This window comes from Macrobrachium rosenbergii, chromosome 27 (assembly GCF_040412425.1).
Source record: "Macrobrachium rosenbergii isolate ZJJX-2024 chromosome 27, ASM4041242v1, whole genome shotgun sequence".
In the NCBI taxonomy this organism is placed as follows: Eukaryota; Metazoa; Arthropoda; class Malacostraca; order Decapoda; family Palaemonidae; genus Macrobrachium; species Macrobrachium rosenbergii.
Genome location: NC_089767.1, coordinates 37,858,046 through 37,885,732, shown reverse-complemented (window position 1 = coordinate 37,885,732; position 27,687 = coordinate 37,858,046). Strand labels below are relative to the sequence as shown.

At 35.5% G+C, this 27,687-nt stretch overlaps 1 protein-coding gene across 4 annotated transcripts; it reads right to left on the bottom strand.

Moving 5' to 3' along the window:
- Window positions 1-11,628: 11,628 nt before the first annotated feature.
- LOC136853665 (ADP-ribosylation factor-like protein 6-interacting protein 4) lies at window positions 11,629-26,450 on the bottom strand. 4 transcript variants are annotated; one of them, XM_067129588.1, is made up of 6 exons: window positions 26,331-26,450; window positions 22,472-22,543; window positions 20,506-20,583; window positions 15,979-16,735; window positions 14,307-14,481; window positions 11,629-13,285 (listed from the first exon to the last, which is right to left on the bottom strand). In XM_067129588.1, the coding sequence occupies exons 2-5, from the start codon at window positions 22,488-22,490 to the stop codon at window positions 14,349-14,351; spliced, it is 987 nt and encodes a 328-aa protein (XP_066985689.1). In that variant the 5' UTR covers window positions 22,491-22,543; window positions 26,331-26,450; the 3' UTR covers window positions 11,629-13,285; window positions 14,307-14,348. The 4 variants fall into 4 exon arrangements, with proteins under 4 accessions (XP_066985689.1, XP_066985691.1, XP_066985690.1 ...); XM_067129590.1 differs by lacking the exon at window positions 20,506-20,583; XM_067129589.1 differs by lacking the exon at window positions 22,472-22,543 and having other exon boundaries at window positions 26,331-26,439.
- Window positions 26,451-27,687: the final 1,237 nt, after the last annotated feature.

Sequence of the window (27,687 nt, the reverse complement as noted above, 5' to 3'; positions counted from 1 at the left end):
ATATATACATAACAGCCTAGCTAAAATATAACTGTTTGTAATAGTTTTAAAATGCACAAAACTCATACAATATAAAAACTATATTTTGCATTTCTTTTTTAACATAACTCCAGTCTTTATAAATTAATTATATTGAAAGGAAAAGAGGGTTGGAGGTCGGGTCAAGCCAATGCACTGGAAGTATACCTTAAGAAAATGCATACATGAACATATATACACATGCGTGCATACAAACTGACAAATATTTGTGTAACACTACATAACTGTACCGTACTGCATTAAGTAAATGTCAATAAAAAATACCATACAAGAGTAAGGATGGGAGGGCCACAAATGTGTTTTTCATAGTGTGGTGTGTATGTACATATAGACACGTCTGGAAAAATTAATTACTACTATACAGTACACAGCACAACAATGCATTATACATAGATATCAATAACATTACCAAACTGTATTTAATACCCTGTACATTAATTTTGTGTAATCTTACCCTGACGACAACAAAATGTAAACAACAGTGCATTACATATGTAGATGTCAATTAAAATACCAAACCATATTTGATAAATGTACAGTAAATTTTGTGTTATCTTGAAGATACATGTAATGATGCTCACATGATGAAGCATGACAAACATGAGCATGACAAAATCACTTTAAAAAGCAGTTTTACTGCTGTTTACAGAGCAAGTTTATCTGATACTTCATTCAATTGTATGCCAGCGTGTACTAATACCCAACAAAAATTAACGTGGATATTCTGCTCTGTAAAACACATTTGCAATGCACTTTTAACATCTGATAAACTAAAACTACCTTCATCCATTACAGTTTTTTCTAACATTGCAGGTAAAATTCCATACACCTCTGCGGTGAACTTTGAGGCCTTCACAAGAGAAGCACCCTTACAATTAAAACCTTTTACTGTTTACTCCAAACCCAACACTAGTGCTGGATTTGGAGTCATCAATAAAATGAATCTCTAAGCTGTGCTCCATAAAAAATGACCAAATTTCTTCTCTATCCTAGTTTTTTAGCTCCTATGTAGTGGCTGTAAAAGGACACTTCTGATAACTTCCAAGGTGGGGTTATGGGTTTAAAATGACCTACCAAATTTCTTGTGGCATTAAAATTATTTAAAATCTGCTTTACTCTAAACCTAAAAGGTTGGGAATGCTATGGGTGAGTCTAATAATAATGAAAGACTGATTCTTTTGAGGCAATTTTAAAGCAAGGGAATCAGGAAGTATCTGCGACCTATACCAACAAGTACAGACCCCCCAGTCAGTGAAGGTCTAGAGGCAACTTCCAAGCATCAACTAACAAGAAGGGGACTGAAGGGGATTTAAAAGCACCTGTGGTAAATCTAAATGCCAGTATGGCAATATGGATGAAATTGATGTATGCCACAATTAAGTTTCAATAAGTACGTACTCTATATGCCATTCATAAATTTCAATGAGTACTTTATATTATATAGCCTGAAAAAAGTTGGACAATCTGCAACCCAAGACATATATGCAAGTACTTTTAAAATATCTACTGCCTCCAAACATTTGCCTTTTAGTGATTTCTCATGAGCAACCCATTGTTAGCCTGTGGTCAAAGATTAACCACAGAAACAAACCTCTTGTGCACATGGGATCCTTTCACACTTAATATATATAGGTCAGTCCAGATGAACTCCTCAAATACAGCCAAAATGCACAATAACCAACTTACATGTAAAGAAATTAAATCCATTCATGTCTGACTACTGCAATAATTTTGTCTATTGTGAGTTAATGTTTTCTCAACAATTACCATTTTGGCCCCAGAAAATGGAGAACATGGTGGGAATTATAGATGATATGCCATTTACTGCAAGAGCAAACTGGGTCAAATAGCACACAACCTTGAGGAACTTCTACTTGGCTAAAAATGACAGGATAATTAACAGCAACTCCCACATCAAACTTTAAATTATGTACTTCATTGCTTTATGGATTCCCTGCTCCCTGACTGTGTCATAGGCCTTTCAATTTTGATTCTGAGTACATAACCAGACTTCGAAAAGAATATGTACAGCGGAGTGAAGATCAACTTTCATCTTTCTTGATGGTCGATTACATCATTCAATCAAAGTCAAGAGACGATAGTGCTTGGATGTAAATGACTCATAAAGGAAGACTGAAGGGCACTGGTGACAAACTGGTAACTGACTTTTGAAACTGAATGCGAGTTTGTTATAAAATTTTCCAATGCTTTCTATCCTTAATTTTTCACCTGTTCCCTTTGGCCTCTTCTTACCCAAGTGTCCTATTTTAACTACAGTACCTTGTTCCAATTTTCACCTCTCATATAAAAACAAATCTTTTAAACAAGGTCTATGATACTGTGGTGTTGTTAAGCTATGTTACTTAACAATTGAAAAATGTAAGAGATGATAAATAAAATGCAGAAAAAGTACTTACACAAATAAATGTGTTTTGAAGAAATACTAGCTTCTCTTCTGACAAGGTTAATTCCATTATATCAACAGTAAACTAAACTTGCTTACCTTTGGACTTGCTTTGGGATGCAGTATTCCACTGGATAGGCTAGTCAGAAGATAGATCTTCTTGGGTAATACAGATAAATGTACGCTAGTGTCTCACTTATGATCTTTAAGCCATTAGGGTATTTGTTATTGTGAAGGAGGGAACAGCCTCGCTGACAAGAGAGCAAGATCATCTAACTGCTTGAGCCTTTGCTGACTGAGATCATTTCAAACCTCTGCTGGAGAAGACAAAAAGAACTTTGCTATACACTATCCTGGATTAAATATGTATGGCAATAGTTTTTGCTTTTAAAACTGAATATTTGTAAACTTGGAACAAGAATAAAGAGGTATCGCTTGGCAAGTGTTCATGTCAAAATGAAAGCTTTATCTCTGTAAAAATACAGAAAAATTCACCCGATACATAATGTCAAGAAACATGAAATACGATTAAGTTTTCTGAACTAGGTTCACCATAAGCAGTAATTCCTATATCCAAGGCTTCTATATTTGTGGTTTACTACGGCCTCATAAAAATTAAATGGAAAATTCCCACGGTGGAATAAACGTTTCACAAAAGTTTCCATCCCCACCAAAAGCTACAAGCTGTAACAAGATGAAAATTATCATGCCATACCGTGCTCAGTATATGACTCATCTCTATTTGTTCCCGTGCCTATGGTCAACACTTTCCCTACAGTCTCAACAGATCACATCCAGTCTGCTTTTAGCGTTCTTGTTTCCATTCATTGCTACAGTTTAAAAGTATCTTCATTTAAAAAAAAAAGCTATTTGCTGTAATAACAAGGCCCAAGTGTGAGGGTATTGATGATGGTACTGGTTCTTAACCAAAGAGAAAGCATGCTGTCCCTCTTAATGAGAAAAATTCCTGATATCAAATTAGCAAATCATAAGATTATGTTGCAAGAATGTATAGCAAATACAGGTTTTTGATCCATGAAGTGTTAAAATATAAGGAAAAACTACATGCTAATACTGTATTATAATTTAAGATGTTCTTTATTCCCTGTTTTTATCAATTAAGCTCTGGCATGTACCCCACAGTGTTTGCATGTACGTACATGGGAATAACATTACATATGAGGTCTGCATATGGTTTGATATTAACCATGGTTTCCACTACCCATAGTAGGTTTTGGAAATTTTATCACAGCTAATGGGATAATAATGGATTCCATATTTCTACCGTTTTCCTGTAAGCACAGTTTCATACATATCCCTTTGCAGTATGCACTGTTTTTCGTAATGGTAATCAACAACAATAATATTTTATTACTGGTCATAAATGAGTTCAATGTTGCCTAATTTAACCATTCTAAGGCAGTAAAACCTAGAAAAGTCATGTACTTGTAAGCTATGCCCCTTTGCCAAGTTCTCTCCCAACCCTTCCTCAATCACTTTAATTATATGTCATGTACAGCAAACCAATACTATGTTTTTATAATGATATTTTGAAACTCATAATAACAATGTTGAATTGAGAAAGTAGCTCTAATTAGTTTTAATAAAAAAAAATTTTCTACTAATCATATAACATATCCATACCTGGAAAGCTATATAAACCACACAAAAAGTTTTACTACTTTACATTACAGTATTCATACTTGTACTGAAGAGACCACTTCATTTTGGGTGTACTGTACATGTATATTTTTAATTTTACCAATTTTAATAGAAAATTTCCAGGAATAGTCTATATATATATATATATATATATATATATATATATATATATATATATATATATATATATATATATATATATATATATATATATATATATATATATATGTATATATAGTCCCCATACAGGCACTCCCCAGTTATCGGCAGGGTTCCGTTCTGAGGGTGTGATGATAACCGAAAATCACCGGTAACCGAAAATCAGCAATTTTTGGGGCCTTTTCAGTGATTTTCTGATTTTCGGTATTCAACGCCTCTGTTAGGTATGTATCAGCGCCAATACCCAATTATCGGTGTCGATAAGCAGAAATCGGTGATTTTCGGTGCCGGAAATCAGCGATTTTTGGTGCCAAAATTGCCAATTTTTGTCGCTAAACAAGCTAATGGAAACCAGATGCCAAACCAGATCGTATATATATATTATACATATTAATATAGGGACTATATATATATATATATAATTATACATATATATATATATATATATATATATATATATATATATATATATATATATATATATATATATATATATATATATATATATATATATATATTTCTTTAAGCCTCACACTTTTACTACTATATTTATTCTACAAGTACAGTATAGTACATATTCTTCATGAGTTTATACCATAATTTACACTGTACTATGAGATTTGGTCTTTTCAGAGCTTACGGATTTCTTTGTAAATATTTAAAGATTTTGTGTCTAATCATCAATATCACTATCACTACTTACTGCAAAAATAATTTTTAAAAATATCTTTGTATTACTGTCAACTGTATGATACCTGTATTGTGATAATTGTACCTTGTTTATTTTTTAATGTACCCAACATTTGTGTCCTGCATAATGCTGTAAGTGTGAAATATTTAGTGAACAGTTTATACAGAGACTTTAATGTAGTTTTTATATGCTGTACTGTAATCTCAAAATGTTTGTAACCAAGGTACTGTACAGTACGTACTTAATATTGTATTTTATATACTTTCTAATGAATACGTTCATTTCCAATCTCTTCAGAGATGGAACATGTACTTGCCAAAAATATGACTGTCACTGATTTACCAGTTTTAAAATATGACTGCACTTGTTAATGCATTTAGCACTCATGAAAAGTGTGCATTATATCTAGCCTATTGTATTTCTCTCTCCTAATTTAGCAATAATTAATGCACTCTGATATGTACGGTATATCAAACCATTGGTCACAAGGACCAGTTTAATTTTAAAATGCAAAATTTGTTTTTAATGCATTTCCTACCTTAATATGTCTTTTCTACTTAGTACGTGTTTACCTCTTATCAGTTTTCAAATGAAGTTTATTAAAGTATGTGGTTTCTCTATAAAAAAAAAAAAGGGAAGGGTGCTTTTGCTTACTATTAAATGTTCACCAGCTTATAGCCCAAAAATTTGTTTTATAAGCAGTGGGTATCGGATATTTTGTTGTAAGTTGTGCTGTACAAAATTGCCTGCTAATCTTTTACTGATGTATTCCAAAACTGCTTGTGGTCAAGCCACCTACAATTTTAGTCACTCTGTTTATACTTATTTTGAAGTAATCAAAAGTTTACTATCAGCTCTTCATTTCATAAAATGTGCATTATTTTAAATTCGTTTATTATGGAACACTGTCCTTCCAAAGGGTCCATAAGACCAAGTAAATTAGCAGGATCTATTGTTATATTTGCAGACCAACAAATGAAGGAAGTTTGGAAGTCATGAATATTGTTCACTCTTATCCTTATGCATGTAATATTATCAAGACAGCCCAGTTTAGCTGACAGATGTATGTGCTGTCTACTTTTTGGAAAAAATGAAAAATATTAATAGAATTCTACGTTTCATTTACAAAAGATTATTCTTTCTCTGGTCAGGGTAGAAAAGCCAAATCCAAAATTATTAACAAATGAAGTTATACCCACACTGATAGGAGAGACATCTTCCACAAGGAAGAGTGTGAACACTATAATCAATTAAAGGAGGACAACCCTCCAAGTTAGTCTTTTGGTTCCTTGAAACTTGGCTCCTCATTGCAGGAGAGTTTGTTAGGGACTAAGCATATACTGTACATCATTGCAAGGTAACCTAAGTCACGTACCTAAAAAAAAAATCTTGGTAACAAGACTGGACAGGGATAACTAGCTGGCCTTATTAGAAATCCTTGGTGGGAGCTCTAAAACACTTGAAATTCATTCTCAGATTTGAGTAAAAAATTCCTACGTACTCCATATTCGACTTTAATGGTATGGATTTTTGCACTTGGAAAAACTTGTTGCATGAAATTGCATTAGCATGACTGGGACTCTAGTTTATTCTGGGGTCTGTAATGGTTGCATCACCCATCCAGTATGGTCTGGATGAAAAATTTTTTATCTTGGCAATACCTTTAAGGATCAAACCACCTCAAAACAAAGCCTACATGGGCTGTTGTATGCAGTAGAATTCCTGGCATTCTGTCCAGTTAGTTTGCCAACATAATTGGCTGACACTATTTCTGTACAGTCTGACCCAACGTGCAAATTAGGCTATACCCATGCCCCTCTAATTATGCTAGTGTCATCACTCCTAGGCAAAGGATAGTGTGGACATATGGGGGTCAGTCCTTGCTGGTGCTACTGGTAAAACTGCTTTTCATTTCAAGTTTATGGTAGCTGTAATGTTTTAAAGTAGCCTTTTCACTCATGCATAGGCCTCAAGATAAATTCAGCACCCGTGGGCCAACTTAAAATCTGCTGATGCAGATGACAACTGACATTATCATCAATACATGTACAGTATTTGGTAGTTTAAGCAGACCATGGGGTTTTAAAAAAAAAAAACTCATTGAGCCTGATTATAGGGCTTGTCTATTATTCTGTAATAAAAATTTCAATATAATAATCTAGTGATCTTGGAATATTTTATGTGGATAAATCTAATATGATGCAGATTTTGAAAACAATTAACAGACTGATTCCCAAAATTAGACATTCACCGTTGACTGAAACTTGGACATTTACATGGAAACATTAATCATCAGTGCTGATCTCCTTTCCCTACACACGGAATTGGGTCGTGTGCGCTACTTACCAAGTGTTTAAGTACATAAGATTCAAACAACTGATCAATTTGAATAAAAAATAAAGGCACTTCAATGTGGCACTCTTTATGGTCTGGAGAGTATCATGATCATTACAGCAACGGGAATGATCTCTCATTTTATTTGTTATTTAGTAAGTCTGCCATTTACTAAAGATGATGATGGTTTCATAAACTTTTGAATAATCACAGATTGGAAAGGCTCCTTTTGAGCTGGTCATAATAGTGGCATTTTCATTTCCCTTTATTCCAACATGGGAAGGAATGCATATTTAAAGTGGATACCAGCTTCATGTAATTTGTGGAGTGAAAACCTGGTTTACCATAAATGGGAATTCTGAGGACAACAGCTAAGTGGGGCTGCTATACCAACCCTAGAGTTACAGTAAATATCCGTTGTGGCATATTTTTAATACTGTTCAACACTGAATACATTGAACACAGTTTGTTTTGTTGTGAAAACAGAGTTATCTTGTACAGCAAATTGATTTGCATTATAAGGCAGTATTGCAGCAAATCCTAAACAGTTTATATTGCATAAATTGTTTTTCATATCCTAAACAGTTTATGTTGCATAAATTGCTTGCAAATCATAAAGTTTATATTGGAAAGTGCAAAACTTTTGCATCTTATATTTCTAGTTCTGGAGAAATTTTAATTCTCATCTTGGTATATTCATCAAAAACTGATTATTTCATTATTTTTTGGCATTAATTTGTTTTTCATAAACTGCTGTGCATATTCTCAATATCTGAGTCACGAACGAAAAAATGCAAAGACTGGCACTACGCAAATGGTGAACATTAATATATAAAAAAAAATTATACTGGTGGAGATGGATTGTAGATATCGAATACTGGCAGCTTTGAATAAAATGCAATAAGAGAAAACTCAAAATAATTGGCCTGAATCATTCATAACAGGCTCAAGTTTAACAAACTAATTGCTTTGCAAACAACCAACCAACTATACACTATTAGCCTTACAAAAAAGGCCTTAAATCAAAATTGCATTATACTATTTTGAGGATATCATGTAAATGACTGAGTTTACAATAATGGCATGAAAAGGACAGATATTCAACACCAAAGATCTACTGCAAATTTCAGACAGAACATTAAGAGACTGCAATAAAGCCTGTACAAACCACAAAAGGGAGCTTTTGGTTAGATAGTGTTCACGTAAATTGAAAAAATTTCACCGTAAATTGAAAAAATATCAGCAAAAATACGAATAAAAATGTGTAAAATTACCTGAACTGTGGAATAAACGTCAGCAGACCTCTGCACAAGCGTTAACTCTTCCCAACAACACGAACTAATGATGAACTGCCGAACTACTCTTCCAGCAGTACCCCGGCCTTCCGAAAGTTTGGCGGTACGCATGCGTGAACAGTAGTTTTGATGATATTTCTGTCTCAAGGACGTCAAAATATAAGTCCAGGGAAATTCGACGACGCAAAATAAAGCTAATTCTGACTGATGGGTTTGTCAAGCTACAAACTCGAATACTGTATAAAGCATTCCTCAACAGTGGTTACCAATCGTTGGGCGTCAGCGCGGTAGGCCAAAATACAAGATGGGTTTCTGAAGCTGCCACCCTATAATAATATACAGTAATGATGATAATATGGCACAGCCTATTACAAAAACATCAGAATGATCAAGTAAAACAGAACGAGGAAATAGGACCTTTCAGCGAATCGGAAAAATTTCATGAATTAGGGTAAAAGTGATGTTTACATGTATAATCATATTTACTGGGAACATGTTTCATAATCTAAAATCTAAATTTGGGACCTATTGTACCACGTAATATATTCAACCTTTATTTTAAGACCTTGCTGCCTCGGATATTCGTTATTTCCGAACCACAATTTTCTCAATTAATGGAGGGTAGAGTAGTTCAATTCGGAGATGCAGTCCTTTACACCGGCACTTCCTGAGTGACCTTAGTTTTCATTTTACTTTTTTTTTTATTTCTGTAAAACGTCATCATTTCTTCTATTCTAAATAGATTTATATAAGTAATTTTTATCGATAAAATACTAGTTTGCTATGTCTGAAATATTTAAAAAGGCATTTAGTTTGTGGCTAGTTATTTATATCCAAGGCCTCTTTGGATAAGATATTGAAAATGGGCTAATGGATTTAATGTTAATCTAAGTCTAATCCTTCGGGCCAGCCCTAGGAGAGCTGTTAATCAGCTCAGTGGTCTGGTAAAACTAAGGTATACTTTTAACTTAGCGCTTTGAGATCTAAAATGTTCCTTTTTGATAGCGTAGTCGCTGTCTCGCCCTCAAAGGAGTTACCCCCATGGTGTGCCAGTGCTCCCATGGTGACTAGACTGGTATCAAAGAAATATTCTTGTAGCCGGGTATTGTGTCATAATGAAAACACTATGACACGTGATAGAGTATAATGAACTCAAAGATAAGAGGGCAAAATGTTCCTTTTCCAGCTTGAGATACTGGAGTCATTATGGCTCTGCTCTACTCTTCTGGAGAGTCCTAGCCAAAGAGAGATAAATTTCAATTTATGATTTGCAAGATTCTATCTTTTCCAGGAGCTGTGGTACTACATGTGAAGAGAGCGTACTCTCCTACTTATATGGTTTGTTTTTGTTGTTATAGTACATCTTCCAACCGTTTTAAAATTTAACATCTATTTATTAAGCTCTATTTTAGTGTGTGTGCTTTTGATTCTACTACTGGTTTCATAATGTCCTCCACATATACTGATGATTTCACACACATTATGCATCTTTCAACTTCAAGTAAGAGCATGTCTTGGTGGGCAATCGAAATCTTTTTAGAGAAATTGCCATATTTTCTTTAACAGGGTACTGCTGGATATGACTAACACACACTACCTCTAAGATAAAATTCTTCCCCTTATTATTTTTCCAAATTTAGCAGAGCTCTTATAATCACATGTTGGTTTCAGTCTGTTTCTATTTCCATAACATGCCATTTTTTGTCTTGACTTGCACAGGTTGTTAATTTGAGGCTTCTTGCATCTTCAAATTGGTGTATTTAGTCACCTTACCACTTGATGTATAGTTCCCATTAATTCTGCTAATGTTAAACCACTAGGGGATTTCGTGTTGAGAACGGAGCTTAGAAGAGCAAGGAATAGTGTAACCAATTTAGAAGCCAGTCAGCCTCTACAGACTCTGGGGAGTACGTACAGCTAGGCTCCTTTGAAGATGCTCTGAATATCAGTGGTGACTGCTATACAGATCATTACATGCATGCCATTCAAACTTGTCTACAATAAGGGAGGAAAGCATACATATGTCAACTTCTAAAAATATTCTGTTTTACAAAAACGTTTTGCTAGCATTCAGATAACCAACCACTCATATTTATTCCTTCTTCAATATGCAACCACTCATATTATTACTTCTTCAATATGCAACCCAGCATTATCTGCTATATTAACTTTGGTTCCAAACAAGATTGTGGGATGATAGCAGCAGTATTTTGAAAACATGGATCAGGAAAATTAATGTGAACTGGACAATGGAGGAAACGAAGTACCTAACAGATGTGGTCAAAACAGCCCTTGAGAAGGTGAAAATTGAAAAAGCCCCAGTATCATTCTGAATAACAAGTGACTTAATTAAAGCAGAAGGATAGCCTGTCATTCATGAACTTGCTTAGTAGAATATCGAAGATAAGACCAGAAGAGTGGGAAAAACAAATACATAAAAGGGAATGCAATGCAATGTGGATACTGTAAGGATCTATGACTACTTCAGAATACTAAGAATACTAAAAATGATGTTGGAGGAAAGGCTGAGAAAAATGAATGAAATCAATACTTGTCAGTCTGGCTTCGTACCACACACGCCAAAGACAGTGACAATCTTTACAATGAAGCAACTACAAGGAAAGTACCATGCAATGAGATTCTACAACTTATTTAGGAATCTTGAAAGGACATAAATTAAACAAGAATTACTATGGCAAAGAGCACCAGAATACTAATTATACCAGTGATGTGACACTACCATAATACCAGACCTACAGAGAAGGAAGTAGTAAACATATCGGAAGTGTGTAATAAGATTCGGTGTCCACCAAGGACAGCCTTTAGGGTGCAGGAAAGGTGGGCCCTGGGAGCTGCCTTGTACAGAAGACCTAGTGGTAACAGCAGATTTTGAGGAAGTGATGGAAATATCCATTCTTAAAGCATTACTACTAGCTACAACTACTCATGCTATGCCATATTCAATAAAAAGACTTGTCATCTTCTAAGATAATGAATGACCATACTACAAAAATTCAAAATAGGACAATGGAAGCAAACCCAAATTTATGAAATACTTTAATTTTGGGGAAATGGTGCAGATTCTGCAGCACCACAGAGAATTAAACTACATAGAGCAAGCCAGAGGTACTGTTTGTGTGCACTACACCACACAAAGCCTACAACAAACAATTTATTTAACAGAAAACTATAACCCCAATATTCTTCACTTACCAGTATAACAATCATAGCTGCTAGGCCAAAATGGCTAGTAGATTTGTGATTTTTATGATAATTGCATGGAAACTTTTCTGATGTAATTGTCTGGATAAACCTGTCCCAATTTTACTTGGAGAGGTTCAATCTGGATTCATTTCTCAAAATAAGGAAATACTTGTCCACCAAGTTTATTATAAGCCTGGGCTTACTGTACTGTACACAAATATATACTGTAAAGACCTATGCAAATACAATCTTATCAAACTAATCAACCTGATTTTGCATACCTTGAGTAAGGTCCTATCTTTTTGTTTAAATTTTGCCATCCTGCAAAAACAGAACACTGCCACAATTTCTTTGGTTTTCTCCAGAGCAAGGTTCAACTTTCAGACTGCTTTTGCCTAAAACAAACAGAACCAAGTGGACTACATTTTAAAAAAAGTTATCTATAAGGCCTTTGTTATGGTAAAGGAACATCTCAACTGATTCCAAAAAAACTGAAGTTTACTGGTTCCGTAAGTTCACAGAATAATGACAAATATGATTTCCTCGTATGTATCTACATATGTAACGAATATATTTATACAAAACACAAAACTGAAGATTACAATCATAAAACCATCAGACACCCCTCTAAATAAACAGCCTGAAGAGATACAGACAAACATATATGCACATATATATATATTTGTGATAAATAACCAAACTAACTAAATAATTAATGGTCTTAAAATCATGGTCGGTGTACATATCCTAAATAATTAGGATTCATCTTTCAGGGACACAGTAAATCTGATTCAATGCCAAATTCAAAAATACTATACCAAAACAATACAGTACTGCATACAAATTAACACTACTGAATTACTGTACATATTACCCCAACATAGGAGACCAGTCACCATAATAAAACAATACTAGCTTAAATATATTTGTGAGTGTGAGTGTCTGTGTGCAAGTTTGTCTATGTGTACTTGTGTGTGTGTGTGCAAATGTTAAGTGTATATATGTTTGTATGTCCATTACACAAACAACAGCATACTCTACATAGCCCTTTTTGGATAAATAGCTTACCCATCCATTAGTAACGCAGTCTGTCACAGAAATATTCAAAGAAAGGTGTCCTTGCAAAAATCACATCAATAAGAGAATTACAGTTTAAGAGAATGCTATAACAAAAATATCGAACTGTATTAAAAGTAAATACTATGAAATGTATATTCAATACTTATGCTCTCTTAAACACTATTCCACATCAAGTTCTGATTGAGTAAATTGTGCACCTTACACAGACAACCACTCCTCAACAACTGAGAACAAATAGCTCCCAATTGCTGTATGGTGCAGTCATATACATGAAGACTCACAAATACAAAATATGCTACTTTTTTGTAAGTACATTTTGCATGGTTTCGGACATCCAGTGAGTGTCCCTGAACACCGCGAGAACTGCCTACGTCCCTTCACTTTTCTGGCCCTACCTTGACCCCCCGACAGATCTTCCTGAAATATAAGACGATTTGAGAATGACTGCCAGGCATTAGGTTATCGTTCTGTTACACAGTAAATTTTTTATCCCACTGCATACTTCCTAGCTTTTGGTAATGCACATTAGTATGTTTGGGCCCCGCATACTTCTCCCAAGGCAGTGTCACTTGAGGAACAATGTTAAAAAATCTATGTATGGGATGCAGTTTGATTAATATATACAGTACAAGAATTAATAATCAATAAACGAGTTTAGCCTAAAGAATTTCTTAACCACAAATTACCTGAAAATTACTCCCACTTGCGACATACACAACTTTTAAAACTTTACAGACATCCTAAAGAAACACCTCATTGAATTTTATATCTAGTTTAATTCATTTCACTTAATAATTATATCAAACACGAATATTAAATAAATTGTGGTATGTAATGTTTGACTTGAACTTATCCAAGATGAAATTACGAAACAAAATAATGTGTAGAGATAAAGTACAAATGGTATAAAATGCAAGGAAATGTAAATGACATTAGGAAAAAGAGCAGCTCCAGGGGAGATACAGAGTAGAAATACTGTTACACTACTGATAAATAAGAATGGCTCTAATTAGTAAGCAGGGGAAAACTATGATGTGGATAATATATAAGAGAAGCAACAAATATGGAAGCGGCTAGACGCTACATGTAGGAATGCTGAAAGATCGTAGATTTATGTAAGATGTAGATTCAAAATGACAGTGCACAAGAGAGAGACCAATGAATTCTAAATTACCAAACCATGAAAAGGGAAAACCTTATGTGCAGATTTTACTAACAACGCCTGACATTTACTGCTAAAAAAATTGACAATTTTTGTCCTGCATTAATTTTCATTCCCATAAGAAAAACTGTACAGTACTAGTTAACCACTTCATAGCAGTCTATACAGCATACAGTCACTAGAAAATATTACTATACTGTATTACACTGGGGCCAAGAACCTATCTAAAGCTTTAAATTGTCAGAACTAAATAACAGAAGATAATGAAATACTTACCTTATTCTTATGCATACATATACACCGTATATGTATATGTCACTATTTTGAGGCTCGAGACTTGACTGTGGACTGAAAGTATTCGCCATCATTTTGGGTGGCAGCTTTATTGATTGCTCGATGTCGTTCCCTGCTAACGCATTCCTCCATGACTTCTCCTGAGCCTTTGATTAACCTGTAATATGTAACATGCCAATTAAAAATTGTACATAATTGTGTGTGGAAACAGAAGTGTTGTTTGGCAAGGAAATTATGTTTTGCTGGGTGGTATGGCTGTAAATCCCATACCTGATGAAGATTTAGACCCGTCAGTCTACAGTATACTACAGTGTGAACCTTTATGTCTGACATGTTCTACTACTGTACTACAAGAAGTTTGTGATATGCTGGGGTATGTGTATAGTTTTTGCCCTCAAACTCTAAGATTTTCAAACTCCAAGTATGTTCATCTGAAAAAACCCCGTGGTGGGTGAATCAGCACTGATTATTTTTTAGTTTTTACCAGCAGTAGCCCACACTGTTGGGTGAAAGGTCACTCGCTATTATCCTAGTTTTTACCTATCACACTGATCCTTGTAATATATATACACAGAATAACTGCATTTTTCAACTTATAAATTCACAACTACTTCATCATCCAAGAGGACAGCTATGAATTATATTCATTCAACCAAACAAGTTCTGCAAAATTTGGTTATATTGCAGAAAAATGCTTGAATGGCTTATGATATCTGCACTTTTTTCTTTTCTATTTTTACCCATTTTAGCAACTTTTCTTTTCTAACATTCATCACTGCTGTCACTGGTGAATTTTGTTGGGAATTCATAGTTCTGAGCAAGGACAATGTTTAAAACCCATGAGATACACCATAAAAACCACATTTTACTACCTGCAACTGTCCCACATAACAAAGGGAAGCAAGGACTATGCGATGGCGGTGGATAATGCTAGATATGAAAGTTAACTGAACTAGTACAGGGGCTATTTTCTTATAATCTGTTCCTGACTGATAAATACAGGGATATACAGTACACTAACCTAACCTAACCTAACCAATACCAACTTAGCTGACCACTGGACTTAGCTGCTTCAAGAATGTAATACCACTGCTGATCAAGGACTACTAGGTATCATGGGATGAGTAAAATAGAGGTATATCCGCCATAGTCATGTTAATCATGCAAGCATACCTGAGTTTCAAATAGGGTATTTAAAGTGACTCTAAGTGACGACAAACTCCCTAGTGTCAACAAATTTGTGACAAAAACTACAACATTATAATGCACTCCCAGCATCTGTAATTTAACTAGATATCATGAAGTCTAACCCACTAGTAACCAAGCAGTAACTACAGCAACTGGTGTTGAGCAACTTACTAATATCTCATAAAGCACAGAAAAACCGATAGGGCATGTTGCTGAATAATCATGAATCTCAGGTGCTCAAAAACCCAGATGACATATCATTATGTAACAAAAGCTTGTTGAACTCCTAGGAAGGAAAAAGAGCATATTTTTGATGCACTAAAGAAGGTATATTTAGATTTAAGAGATTATTTATATCCTTCACCTTAAAAGAAATCAAATTAAAGAACTACAGATTATTCTAAGGGCCTTGACCAACAAACTAAATCACATTAACATTTAAAAACTACAAAACTGCCTAACTCACCTGTGTCGACCAGTCTCGTTATCGTAAACACGGCGGAGGACACTTTCTTGCTTTTCCCATTCCTCTTTGGTCATGGGTACATTGGATGTCGGTTGCGTCATTAAATCAATGCTAGGGCCTACCGATGACGAGCCATTTTCAACGATGTCTGCGGCTTTCTTGCTCTCTTTCTTTTTTGTATTTCTAGGTTCTTTGCTTGTCTCTCTCTTCTTCTCTAAGAACTCTATCTTCAGCTTCTCCTCAGGGGTTACTTTCTTTTTGACATGCTTCGTTTCCTTCTTGCTGTACTTCTTCAGTCTCTTCAACTTCTTCCTAAGCTTCTTCACTTTCTTCTTGATGGATTTCTTCTGTTTTTCTTTCTCCTGTTTCTTGAACTTTTTAAGCTTTTTCTTCAGTGCCTTTTCTCTCTTTTTTCTTTTCTTGAGAGCCTTCTTCAATGCTTTCCCCTTCAGCTTTCTCTTTGAAATATCAAGTTCCGAGATCGACGAATCTGTAGACGATGACGAAGACGATGACGATGAAGAGGAAGAGGACGAAGAGGAGGAAGATGATGATGAGGAAGAGGATGATGAGGAAGAGGACGACGACGAAGGCGAAGAAGCTACAACTTTCTTTTTTTTTACAATTTTGTGATTAGGAGATGCTGATGAAGACGAGGACGACGATGACGAAGCCCTTCTCTTTTTATTCTTCGGTCGACATCGTGACCGAGTCAGAGCTTCATCTGAGCAAGTGATCGGGTCTTTTTCCATTGTGTCTGAGAAAAGAAAAAGGTCTCAAGGTAATGTATGGATCATGTTTTATAAGTTTTAATAAAATTTTAAAATTAACAAGTTATATGTGGTTATACAAAAATATTATCAAGCTTACTGAATACATTGGTTTAAAAACAAGACACAAGGCTTGAGATGAAACACACAATAAGTACTTCTTATTAAAGAATCTTTATACCCAATTTCAAACAGCCATGTACACAAGTCATACGAGCAGGTGTGACCTCAACCTAAACCTAATCCTTGAATCAGCACTTATACACAGAAAATATAACTTTGACAGGCATCAAAGTGGTTCTTGAAAAACATATCCATAAATTTTCAAAGAAATTTCATATTCCTCCACAGATTAACCAATGTTTAATACTCGAGTACTGTTTCCAAGAGGCTGAATGATGCCCCAAGTGTAACTTATTTGTCGCTGTGGTTATCCATCCCTCATCAGATGCCACAGAAAGCAAAGAGCAAATTAAAAGCTGGCGTGCCATGAAATAATGAATCTGTGCTGTAAAGTATTTCATGTCAAATGCAGGTTTGTAGGGTGGGATTGGAAATACCTTAAAAATTCTATGACATGCACCTTTTAGGAGAAGCTAGTGGCTAAACCTGTCACCATACCAGAGGAGCAGGCTATGAGAGAACATCTGGAATTCCAGCCCTTTTCTCCTCCGGCCTTCCTTTCACTCCCTCTAGATCAACTCTCAGCTAAGAGACAATAGTTTCCCTTTTGACCCAGGAAAGGTGGATGCTATACAGCTAAACCCTGAGGGGTGAAAAAATGAGGCCAGTGCCACCCATGGGAAACGATCAACCAAAGGACACCACTATCCTCTTGCTAGTAGCAAAGTCCTCCATGTTATCACTATGTTGCTATGCTACTGCATCGTAGAAAATCAAGGCCTCACAATATTCCAATGAAGATTAAAAACATATTGGAATGCACTGCTCAAAAAATGCATGGCAATGACATTACAGGTACATCTAAATAAAATCTTGCTGTTCATTCTGAAAACCTACATCCCTTCTCCAAGAACTACACCAACACAAGTCTTAAACAAATGTATCCAAAGTAAAGGGAAAACTAGACATTATGCACATGTGATGATGATCCTTGATGAAAATATATATTTGTATAAAACAAGAATTTGTATTTACAAACACTTATGAAAAATGGGGCAAGATTACATAATTACTTCAAAATGCTGAACCATATCCTCAGAACCCTGTTAATGTCAGCTATACTCCTGATAGGGTTAGACATGCAGTGAGTTCCCTCCAACCCTCTTTGTCCTATACTTTCTGCTGCTTCCATAGCTACTGCTTTTCTGGTCAATGTTCCTCATCCCTTCTTTTCACTTGTCCAAGTTATCTTGTCTTTGAAGTCTCAGTCTCTCTACTAACGGGACATTTCTATATGCAAATTATCTACTTCTCTCTATTTCACCATGTTGCAGCAACTCTTTCTTACTGTGCTCACAATTCCTGCTCCACAGTCCAGTGTGTCCCAAGGTAACAAAAATATCTCTTTTCGAAGACTTGACCATTTATCACAAGTTTTGTTTTCCCTATGCTGATTTTCAATCCACTCCTCTTCATTCCACTCTACAACCTCGTATATGTTTCTGGCACATCTTCCTCAGATTTTGTGGTCAGCTAGAACATTTCCATACAGTAGCTCTGCAAAAAGAGTAGTGTTGTCCCTTGATGGACACCAATATTTATCTTGAATTTTCCTGATACAACTGCAACAGTCTGTTCTTTAGATCTAGCATTATGTATGGTAACATCGCTAGACTAATAACTCTTCTTGTAAATTCATTTTTTTACAATGCCCATTTAATTATAGATCTTGGTACTCTTACAAGTGTGTGATATGACCTCTTCTTTGCATGATAGTACTTCTGTTATAACCCCCTCAAAACAAGCCAGAGGTTTATGCATGGATGGAGCAGCTGGTGGTGAAGGTGGGGGGATGGGATTCAGTTGTGTCAAATGGGGAGTACTTTCTCCCAACATTAACAATGAATGCTTGATAACCTTCCTCAACTTGTCCCCATACCTTTTCCACTGAAAAAGGGGACACATCATACACTCCTCACGGGAAGATCATGACTGCAAATCCTACCCCTACAGGAAGAGCAGTATCAGCTGGGATCCACAGACACTTGTTCTCATCCTTCACACTTTCTCATTTGGCACACAGAAAAAGAAAGTTTCAATGTGGCACGAGTGCAGCGACATCATTATCAACAGTAGCCAAAGAAAAGGTGCTTAGCGATGGAAAGAAGTGGGGGTTTCCCACCACTCACCCACCAACCACCTGTTACTTACATTGTTACTAAGTTTTATTAATCAAAAAATACCAGTTCACACTGAGGAATGCTCCCACATAAAAGGCTCTGATTTGTATTCCCATAGGAACAATCCAAAGTTCATTAGGCTTTACTTTGTTAACTAGTAACCTGGAGATACAGGACACAAAGTACTCTTTCCTCTGAAAATAACTGTCATCACAAATAACATGTGTAATTCATAATTTCCTCACTAGGAGCTGTCACTTCTCTAATCACTGGTGTTTAATGGTGATTATTTTAAAACATTTCGTACACTGTATATCTATTAACCAGTTGCTGGTGAACAAAGTCTTACTCTACAAATCTTTGGCAACTGTGAAATTGTGCTCAATAGCATACACAGGTGTATACATATTCTGTACTTTGTTTAGGGGTGAGAAGGGGTTGCTGCCAGTAACAACAGAATTCATGCCACTAAAAGTCCCATACATAATACTTATGTCTCAAGAGGGGAGGGAATGCCAGGTATTTTTGTGGAATATTTTAAAAAAAGATGAAAAATACAATTGATGAGCATGCCGGAACGCATCTAAAATTTAATGCGTCAAAATTTTATTCCACTGGAATACAGTAAGCTACACATAGGCAAAACCTATGATGGCTGATATCTGGGCATTGTGTTATTTTGTTTATGTAGAAATAATTCTGTTATTTATGGCCAAATTTCAAAACCAAACATACCACATGAAAAAATTAAAATTTTTCCTGAACAGTGACTGCTTTGTAATAAAACTTTAACCAAAATGTTCATTGCAATGCAAAACACAATAGCAAGACATTTTAGGAAGATTTCATTGTTTCATGTTTTTTTACATTTAGACGATTTTCTCCATTATTTATGGATACATTTCAATATCAACTATACTGCTGGAAAGGGGAGGAAAGAAAAAAGTTTTAAATAAAATTTGATTTTTTCTAAGCCACAAATTTTTTTTTCTATGTTCTAGAAATTAAAATTAATAAAATTCCTTTCCCAAATTTAATCATACTCAAAAAAACTCACAAACACTGATTTGCATTGTTATAGACATTTTGCATGAACATTTTTCAGAAAGTTACTGAAGTATTTATACATAAAAAAGGTTTAAAATGTTATTTTCTTTATTAATACTCTACCAAACCAAATGACTTGAAATTTTTATATTGTCACAGTACAATTAAATTTTGAAACATGGCATTCCTTCCTATGTTCAATTTCTATTACATGAACAGAATGGATAGACCAATTGTTTAAAAAACATATAGCAGTTTTGCCCTTACCCATAATTTATAGTCATAATTCACATCAATATTAAATACTCCCGACTCCAAAAGGCATATAAAAGAAAAATACATGTCTTTTAAAAGGCTCTTTCATAAAACAATCAGATATCCTTGGATACCAATGAAACTATGTATACCTTGCAAACGCTTGGGAAAACATTGATCACTAGCCTCTTCCAGAGTTTCTCTGGCCGGTGTTGGCATTTTTTTCCCTCCTGAAATATGAACACTACAGTTAGCTATTTCTGCACAAATTATTCCCTCACAAAAAATGCATAAAATGTACTCAACACCTTGGAAGTTAAAATGAGACAAAAAAAGGTTACCCTCCCTGATTCACAAATAGTTACATACAATAAAATAATTCTGTTACAGTATTTATGAATTTATTATGAATTTACACTTTATTAAAGTACCAATTTCATTTATGAAATTCACTTCTTGCAACTTTTCACTCATTATAACTACAATGTCTGCTGCTTCTTTACAAAATGCAACAAAATTTTCATTACCAAAATCTAATGAAGTGGCAAAGCTTAAAATTCTGGCTGCTAGTTGTGATCTAATGTCCATGAAATAAAAACCACCATAAAATAAAATCATTTTAAAAACTATTTTTTCAAATGCAAACCTGTAACTTTACGGAAGCCTAATCATACTGTCAGTGGCCCCAAAAACATGCACAAGGAAAGTCAATGACGACAATGACTTTCATCTCACTGGGCAAGGTCATCTGGGCTTCAAAGCTCCCTCCTCATAGAAACTCCAATGTTAACTGCTCCTTATATGAGATACAGTTTCTTAGGTAAAGTAATGGCTTTGTACTAAAAAATTCCTTTTAATTTTTAAAATTATGTTTGTTTTCACACAAACCAATTACTTCGTGGTAGCCTTAGTGGCTATTTAGGTAGCATGGCTTCTTACATACTCCCTTAACCATCAAAGCAAGAATATTTGGGAGCCATCAACCTATAAAGTGGATGATCATGAAAACCAAACATTTTGAAACAAGGGTGTTATGAATAAGACAGTAACTCTGATAGTACTGAAGTGGTTTGTGCTCACCTATATTCAAGGTCAACAAGCTACTTCCAATACTCACCCTTTTTACTGGGTAGGGTGTTATGAGGAAAAAGAGGAATTGCATAAGGTTTATTGCTGCTTGGCCCACAGCCAGAACTGGCCCAGCGGCAAATACATTTTCAGCCTTGTGTGTAAGATCCCAGAGTTAAAAGCAGAAGAGTAAGATCTCCAAGACAAGAGAGATTATGGAAAAAACATCCCTCTTCCTTTTACATCCTAGAAAGATGACTACTGTTCTGATATCATGACATTTAACCTTAAGGTTTAAAGCTTCAAACTCAAAGATGCATGCCCTTTATAAGAGTTGTTTTTTCCAGAAGGAAATAAGTGTTCTTCAAGACCTCTGATTTATTCATGTCCATATATGGAAACAATCTTGACCCATTTTCTGTAAGACTCCATCTTCGGACGTTAAATCCTTAAGGCTTCACATAGCACAAGACCAGCTTCTTAATTCCCAATCTGTAAAAGTCTGGCAGGAATGACAAACAATGGCAACAGCTGAGTTGGGAGTAAGTTGTTGGTGCCACAGCCATGAAAGAGCACACGTATAACATACCATTAACACAAACCAAATAACATATGCCTCAAACCCACAAAAAAACTTCAACTATTAAATTATTGCCCAAGTGTAAGTAACTGCTGCTCTGAATGAAAATGGCACAGAAAGAACCAATTAAGAACTGGTAATACCTAACAATACCACCACCAATATCAAGAAAAACAATAATGAACAGAAGGTTCTTCATACATAAGGGTTAACTTGAAGGTCAGCAACACAATCACAATACTTACCATCCTTGAAAGAACTAATATACACCAAGCACTGAAAAAACCAGGGAAAGTTCTTAAAAAACACCATCACCTGTGCTAGACGAAAAAAAATGACAAGAAAATGGTAGAACATATATACAATACGAAAAATCTGGGAGCACCATACGACATTTTTTATTTGTAAGGCAGACTCATAGAGCAACTGTTTTTTATCATAAGGGAACTCTGAAGCCTGGATGCACTTACCTGTCAAAGTGGACGTCATTGCTGCATTCCCTGAAGTGTGTTTGGGGAGCTGCTGACAGCAGGATTAGGCTACTGTAAAGTAATGGGTTTCTTTTAAAACAACTCTCAAGTTATTATTTATGATTCGGCTAATGACAAAGTAGAGAAGTTTGCTTGAAAACAGGAGTTTCTATTAAACTGCTAATCAATAAACCATAACATTCAAATGACAGAATTGTTAAATCTTTTAATATAAAAACTGATTTTGAACAATATTTAAAAAAAAAAGCTGAGCCAAAGGTTGTACTTCCAAATCATTTAAGTAAATTTCATTAACATAAAACTATTGTCTGACCAGAGGTAAAGCAAATGCTTTTCAATGATAGCAAATTAAATACAAGACAAAAATTCTAAAAACCTATCAGATTTGAAAATTTATATTAAGCTTGGATCTTTATTGCATACCTCTACGAGTCAAGTCTGTGCATTATGCTGAATATTATTTGACATTCTTCTGCTTGCAACTCAGAAGACAAAAGTTCAAATCCTGCTTGGGAGCTGAAGTTCAATCCTCTCATTTAATTGTCAGTCACAGCATTTATTAATATCACAAGAAATAAAATGATAATCATGTCATACTTATACCCACACAATATTCATCTGTTTGTGTAAAATTCTTAATCTTCAAAATCTTAGATTGAATTACCTGTAGATAGTGGTACAGGTATTTCAAATGTTTTCTCTTGAAAGAACTGTGTAGCAAGGACTTACAATAGTGATCACTAAAACGGACACAAAATCCTATCTAGAGGAGGAGTTGTCTGCACATCCCCAGACAGATAAGTTCAATTATGTTCAGTTAACTGTGATATAAGCATTTTACCTGCTATCCTCATAATTAAGAAAATAATTTTGTGGGGCTGCTCTCATGGTGTGCATTGTACCCTGGTAAGGTATTTAAACTCCCAACTAGATACCTGTGCTGAATTGATTGGACAGTACATTAAGAGGCTATAAATTGGGTTAGGAAATTAATTTGTAAGTTTAACCTTACCTAGGACTTATGATAACCACATATGTCTGTCACTGAGGTCTAAGAAAAAGATGTTAATCATTTGCAGAATGGGAGAAATGAAAACACTGCTGGTTTGGCACATAAAATCTATGGGACATTTATAACTGATTGCTGTGATATTTGCAAATAAGACAATTCTCTTTCAATGCATCAGAATAAAATAATCACACCTCTGAACCATGTTCAAAACACTTCAACAATATGAACTTTTAATAGTGGCACTAGGCTGACACAATTCCAATCTTAGATCCCATGCTTCCTACCCAAGTTCTAAATACTGTATGCTGTCAGCTCATAGGCCTAACAAGAGAGCAGAACAACTCTTTATGAAGGGCTGTGTAGCAAAGCTTGCAAATTTCAGCAATTCCATGACCTGCAGGGTAATATGGCTTCAACTGGACCAGACAGAAACTGCCATACGTCCCCCAAAAAATGCCATTTCCTCAGTAACCACATAGATGTATGCAACCTTTTGATCAATTCAAGTACAGAGTTAAGTTAATGACTGATTGACTGTAATTTACCTAGCATCAAAAACCTAGCATCAAAATTGATAAGCCATGGCCACCAACATAAGTGTTATTGGTTATTAAATAATGGTAGAGATCACTTGTTCTCAGGGGTATTCTACTTATAATAAATATAGAAATAAGAGCCTTTGTTAAAAAAAACAATTAATTTAACTCTTGTTTCATAATTACAAACCACTGAATTATTTATGGAATATATAATACTCACTATTAACCAATTTGCAGGTTAACTACCAAGCACTCAAGAGTTACATAGTGAAAGCAACCACTGATCCTAAAGAAAATGTCCATGAATAAAAAAATAGGAAGATCCTTCAAAGTAAAACAAAAAGCAGCTGCACTGTTGGCAACTGTGACCCAAGTGAAGAGGCTATTGCTGAAGCCAAAGATTCTGCTGAGACTGAGGCAGGATGACAACTCTTGGCACTAGCTAGGTGCTCAAAGAATCACGAAAAGAGGGTCTCCTGAAATGCAAAACAAAGAGTGCAGTTCCTTCAACACCTCCTTCAACTCTGGTGGATGCCTTGGAGCTGGCACAGCAGAAGCTGGAGAGGCAAGGGCAGAAGAAGGGACGATGGGGATTGTGGGTCCACCACGGCACCAGCAAGTGTTCCAACTGAGGAGGAATGGTCAATAGACATCTGGTCTGCATGTACCCCCTTGAGCTGACCAAGGGTTAAACATGCAAGCACCCATCCCAATAGCAGCAGCAAGGGTTAGAATCAGTAAGAGTTAGGGACAAGTAGAGGAATATTCTCCTCCAAAGGCATCCACCGAGTAGTCCTCAACTTCTGACAGTTTTGACCTGTACTTCCTCTATCTGCCATGAGACCAAGTAAGACACTCCACGTGGTTTAAGGACAGAGGGCACTCCTTTTCTGCTACAAAAAGAACAGTAAGAATGAAGGTCAAAGTCAAAGGACAACAGCCATGCTCATGATTTCTACTCTATTCAACCCTCTTACCACAGCCATTCAACCAAAAAACACAAGGAAACACAGCTTCAACAACCACCATTGTTTTACTCTTCGCTTAGTGCAAAAGTGTTAAAACTGGATGGCCAGCGAAGAATGAGACTGACAGTCGAGTGAATGGGTTGGCCACACCCCTTCACTCCAATATCACTACTCAACTACTTGAAGCTAATATCCAGCTTCAATGACCAGACCAACACAGATGGTGGGAGGCACGAAGTAGTCTGGTAAGATGCAGCACCATAAATTTACCGTTAGTAAGTTATTTACCATCCTATGTTTTAATGTTCATTCTCATGGGGCTGGTACAACACATGGTGCTGAAGAGAGTGGCTGTGGTTCTAAGAGTGAAAATTTACCCATTACTTCAAAACTGTTAAATTTCCCCACTGGGGGCACCCCAATAAGAGTCGGATACCTAAAAGGATGTCTCGTGAGTAGCCTAGTGGGTTGACCAAACATTTCCGACGGCACCGACTTGCTCTTGCGTTTCACTGCCCCCTTTCCGCTCCCACCAAAACTCAACCAGGCCTGTGAATTTCCAGGGAAAAATAATGAAAAATATGAAAACGGACCAAGGATAGCCTACGCAATAAGAAACAATTTGTTAAAAATATTTTCCTACACAATAAGAGACACCTATTTAAATGTACTGAAATAACCCACTTACACCATCATTACTAAATACAGAATTATATCTTGCATATAAAGAAATTCAACCTACAATTCGCCACGATCACGTAAACTGACCCTTTATACAAGAATAATCACATTAGGCTACACCAGCTTGAGCCCAGTACATGAACAGGAAGTACAAAATGATAAAAAGGCCAGCTAAACTTTTTCATGGCTTTAAATCAAGCTAATAACCTCATTTTCCAGAATTAAATACCCTGCCCAGGCCAGACTAGGGTGGCCCTGCGGTCCGCGCTGGTCCAAATTAAGGTCAAGAAAGACAATGGCCATTGGCTAAGGGCGAGTGCTTCGACACGTTAGCCCACCAAAGTATCCTTTTTTCCCCACCTCCCTCCTTCCCCAAGGGCATTCCCGTCGCATGACAGGGAAGGAGATAAAGGAAAGACGTAGAGACATAAAGGAAACGCGCCTGGGACATATATCCCGTCAACATTTGACAGGAGATTTACGGGAATTCCACAGCTGGTTGTAAATGCCGCAACGAGTGTTGGTAGGTATCACACACACGACGGAACTGTCGTTATAATACTTCTTTCCGGAGACACAAAATGGGTGTAAAGTCTCTGCTGGGAGATCTGGACCTGTTGTTTTAGTGGCAGACTTACCTGTCGTTGTTCAGATGTTGTTTTTCACGTTTTACGGCGAAATCTACCCATGGACTCAGATGCCAACTTGTGACGTGCATGTGTAGCCGTGTTCTTGAAAACTGAACTCGAGTACCTGACTATAATCTTACAGGAAAGATCATGTCATGGTTCTCCAATTCAAGGGAAAAAAATCAAATATTGCATTTTATTATATATGTTTAAATTCAGCATTTATATATGGGCAGTATTTTTTCAAATAAAAACATCAAAAGCATATTATTCGGGTGTTTCATTGAGTATTAGACTATAATCTTGACGGAAAGATCACGTCATGGTTCTCCAATTTAAGGAAAAAAATAAAATATTGCATTTTCTTACATATATTTAATTTCATCATTTATATATGGGCAGTATTTTTCAAATAACAACATAAAAGGCTTATTATTCGGGTGTTTCAATTGAGTATTAAGCTATAATCTTGAAGGAAGGATCCCGTCATGATTCTTCAAAATGAGGAAAACATTAAGTTTGCATTTTCTTTACATATGTATATATATATATATATATATATATATATATATATATATATATATATATATATATATATGTGTGTGTGTGTGTGTGTGTGTGTGTGTGTGTGTGTGTGTGTGTGTGTGTATTCAGAATTTATATACGGGAGGTATTTCTCAAATAACAACATCAAAAGTATATTATTCTGTTTCATGAATAAAAAGTACAGGCAAGTGAAAATCCCCACTGACTATGGCCTCTTTTCCCCACTGCAATATTATCTTGACTAAATACAATATGCTGGATGTATGCGTGTTAGTTGGTTTTATACACGTTTATGTTAAATTATGTATTTATGTATTCTTTTATGAAACATTATTCTAAAATCACAGCAGCATAGCGATGTATGAACTTCCGAAAACCATTTACCTATAGGCCTAGCTCGTTTCATTCATAAGTCGCTTTTCACTGACTAAAAATTCCACTGTCAAGATAATGTACGAATGAACACATCATTTTCTGTATTTTGCCAAGTTACAAAATACAATCTATCTGTATCCGCCAGATTACAGAAATGAAGCAGCTTGTCTAGTGAATAATAGCTCTTTGAGAATGTCTAAATATTATAAGAGATATCATTAACATGTTGTTGTCTTCATTGATATTGATGTTTACTTTAAAAACGAGAGAGAGAGAGAGAGAGAGAGAGAGAGAGAGAGAGAGAGAGAGAGAGAGAGAGAGAGAGAGAGAGAGAGAGAAAGAATGACGTCACTAACTGTAAATTTAAGCGTTTTAAATACCAAAAACAATGGATATACTTAAAATTAGAACTAGTTTTGATTTTCAGATATTAAATTATGAGTTT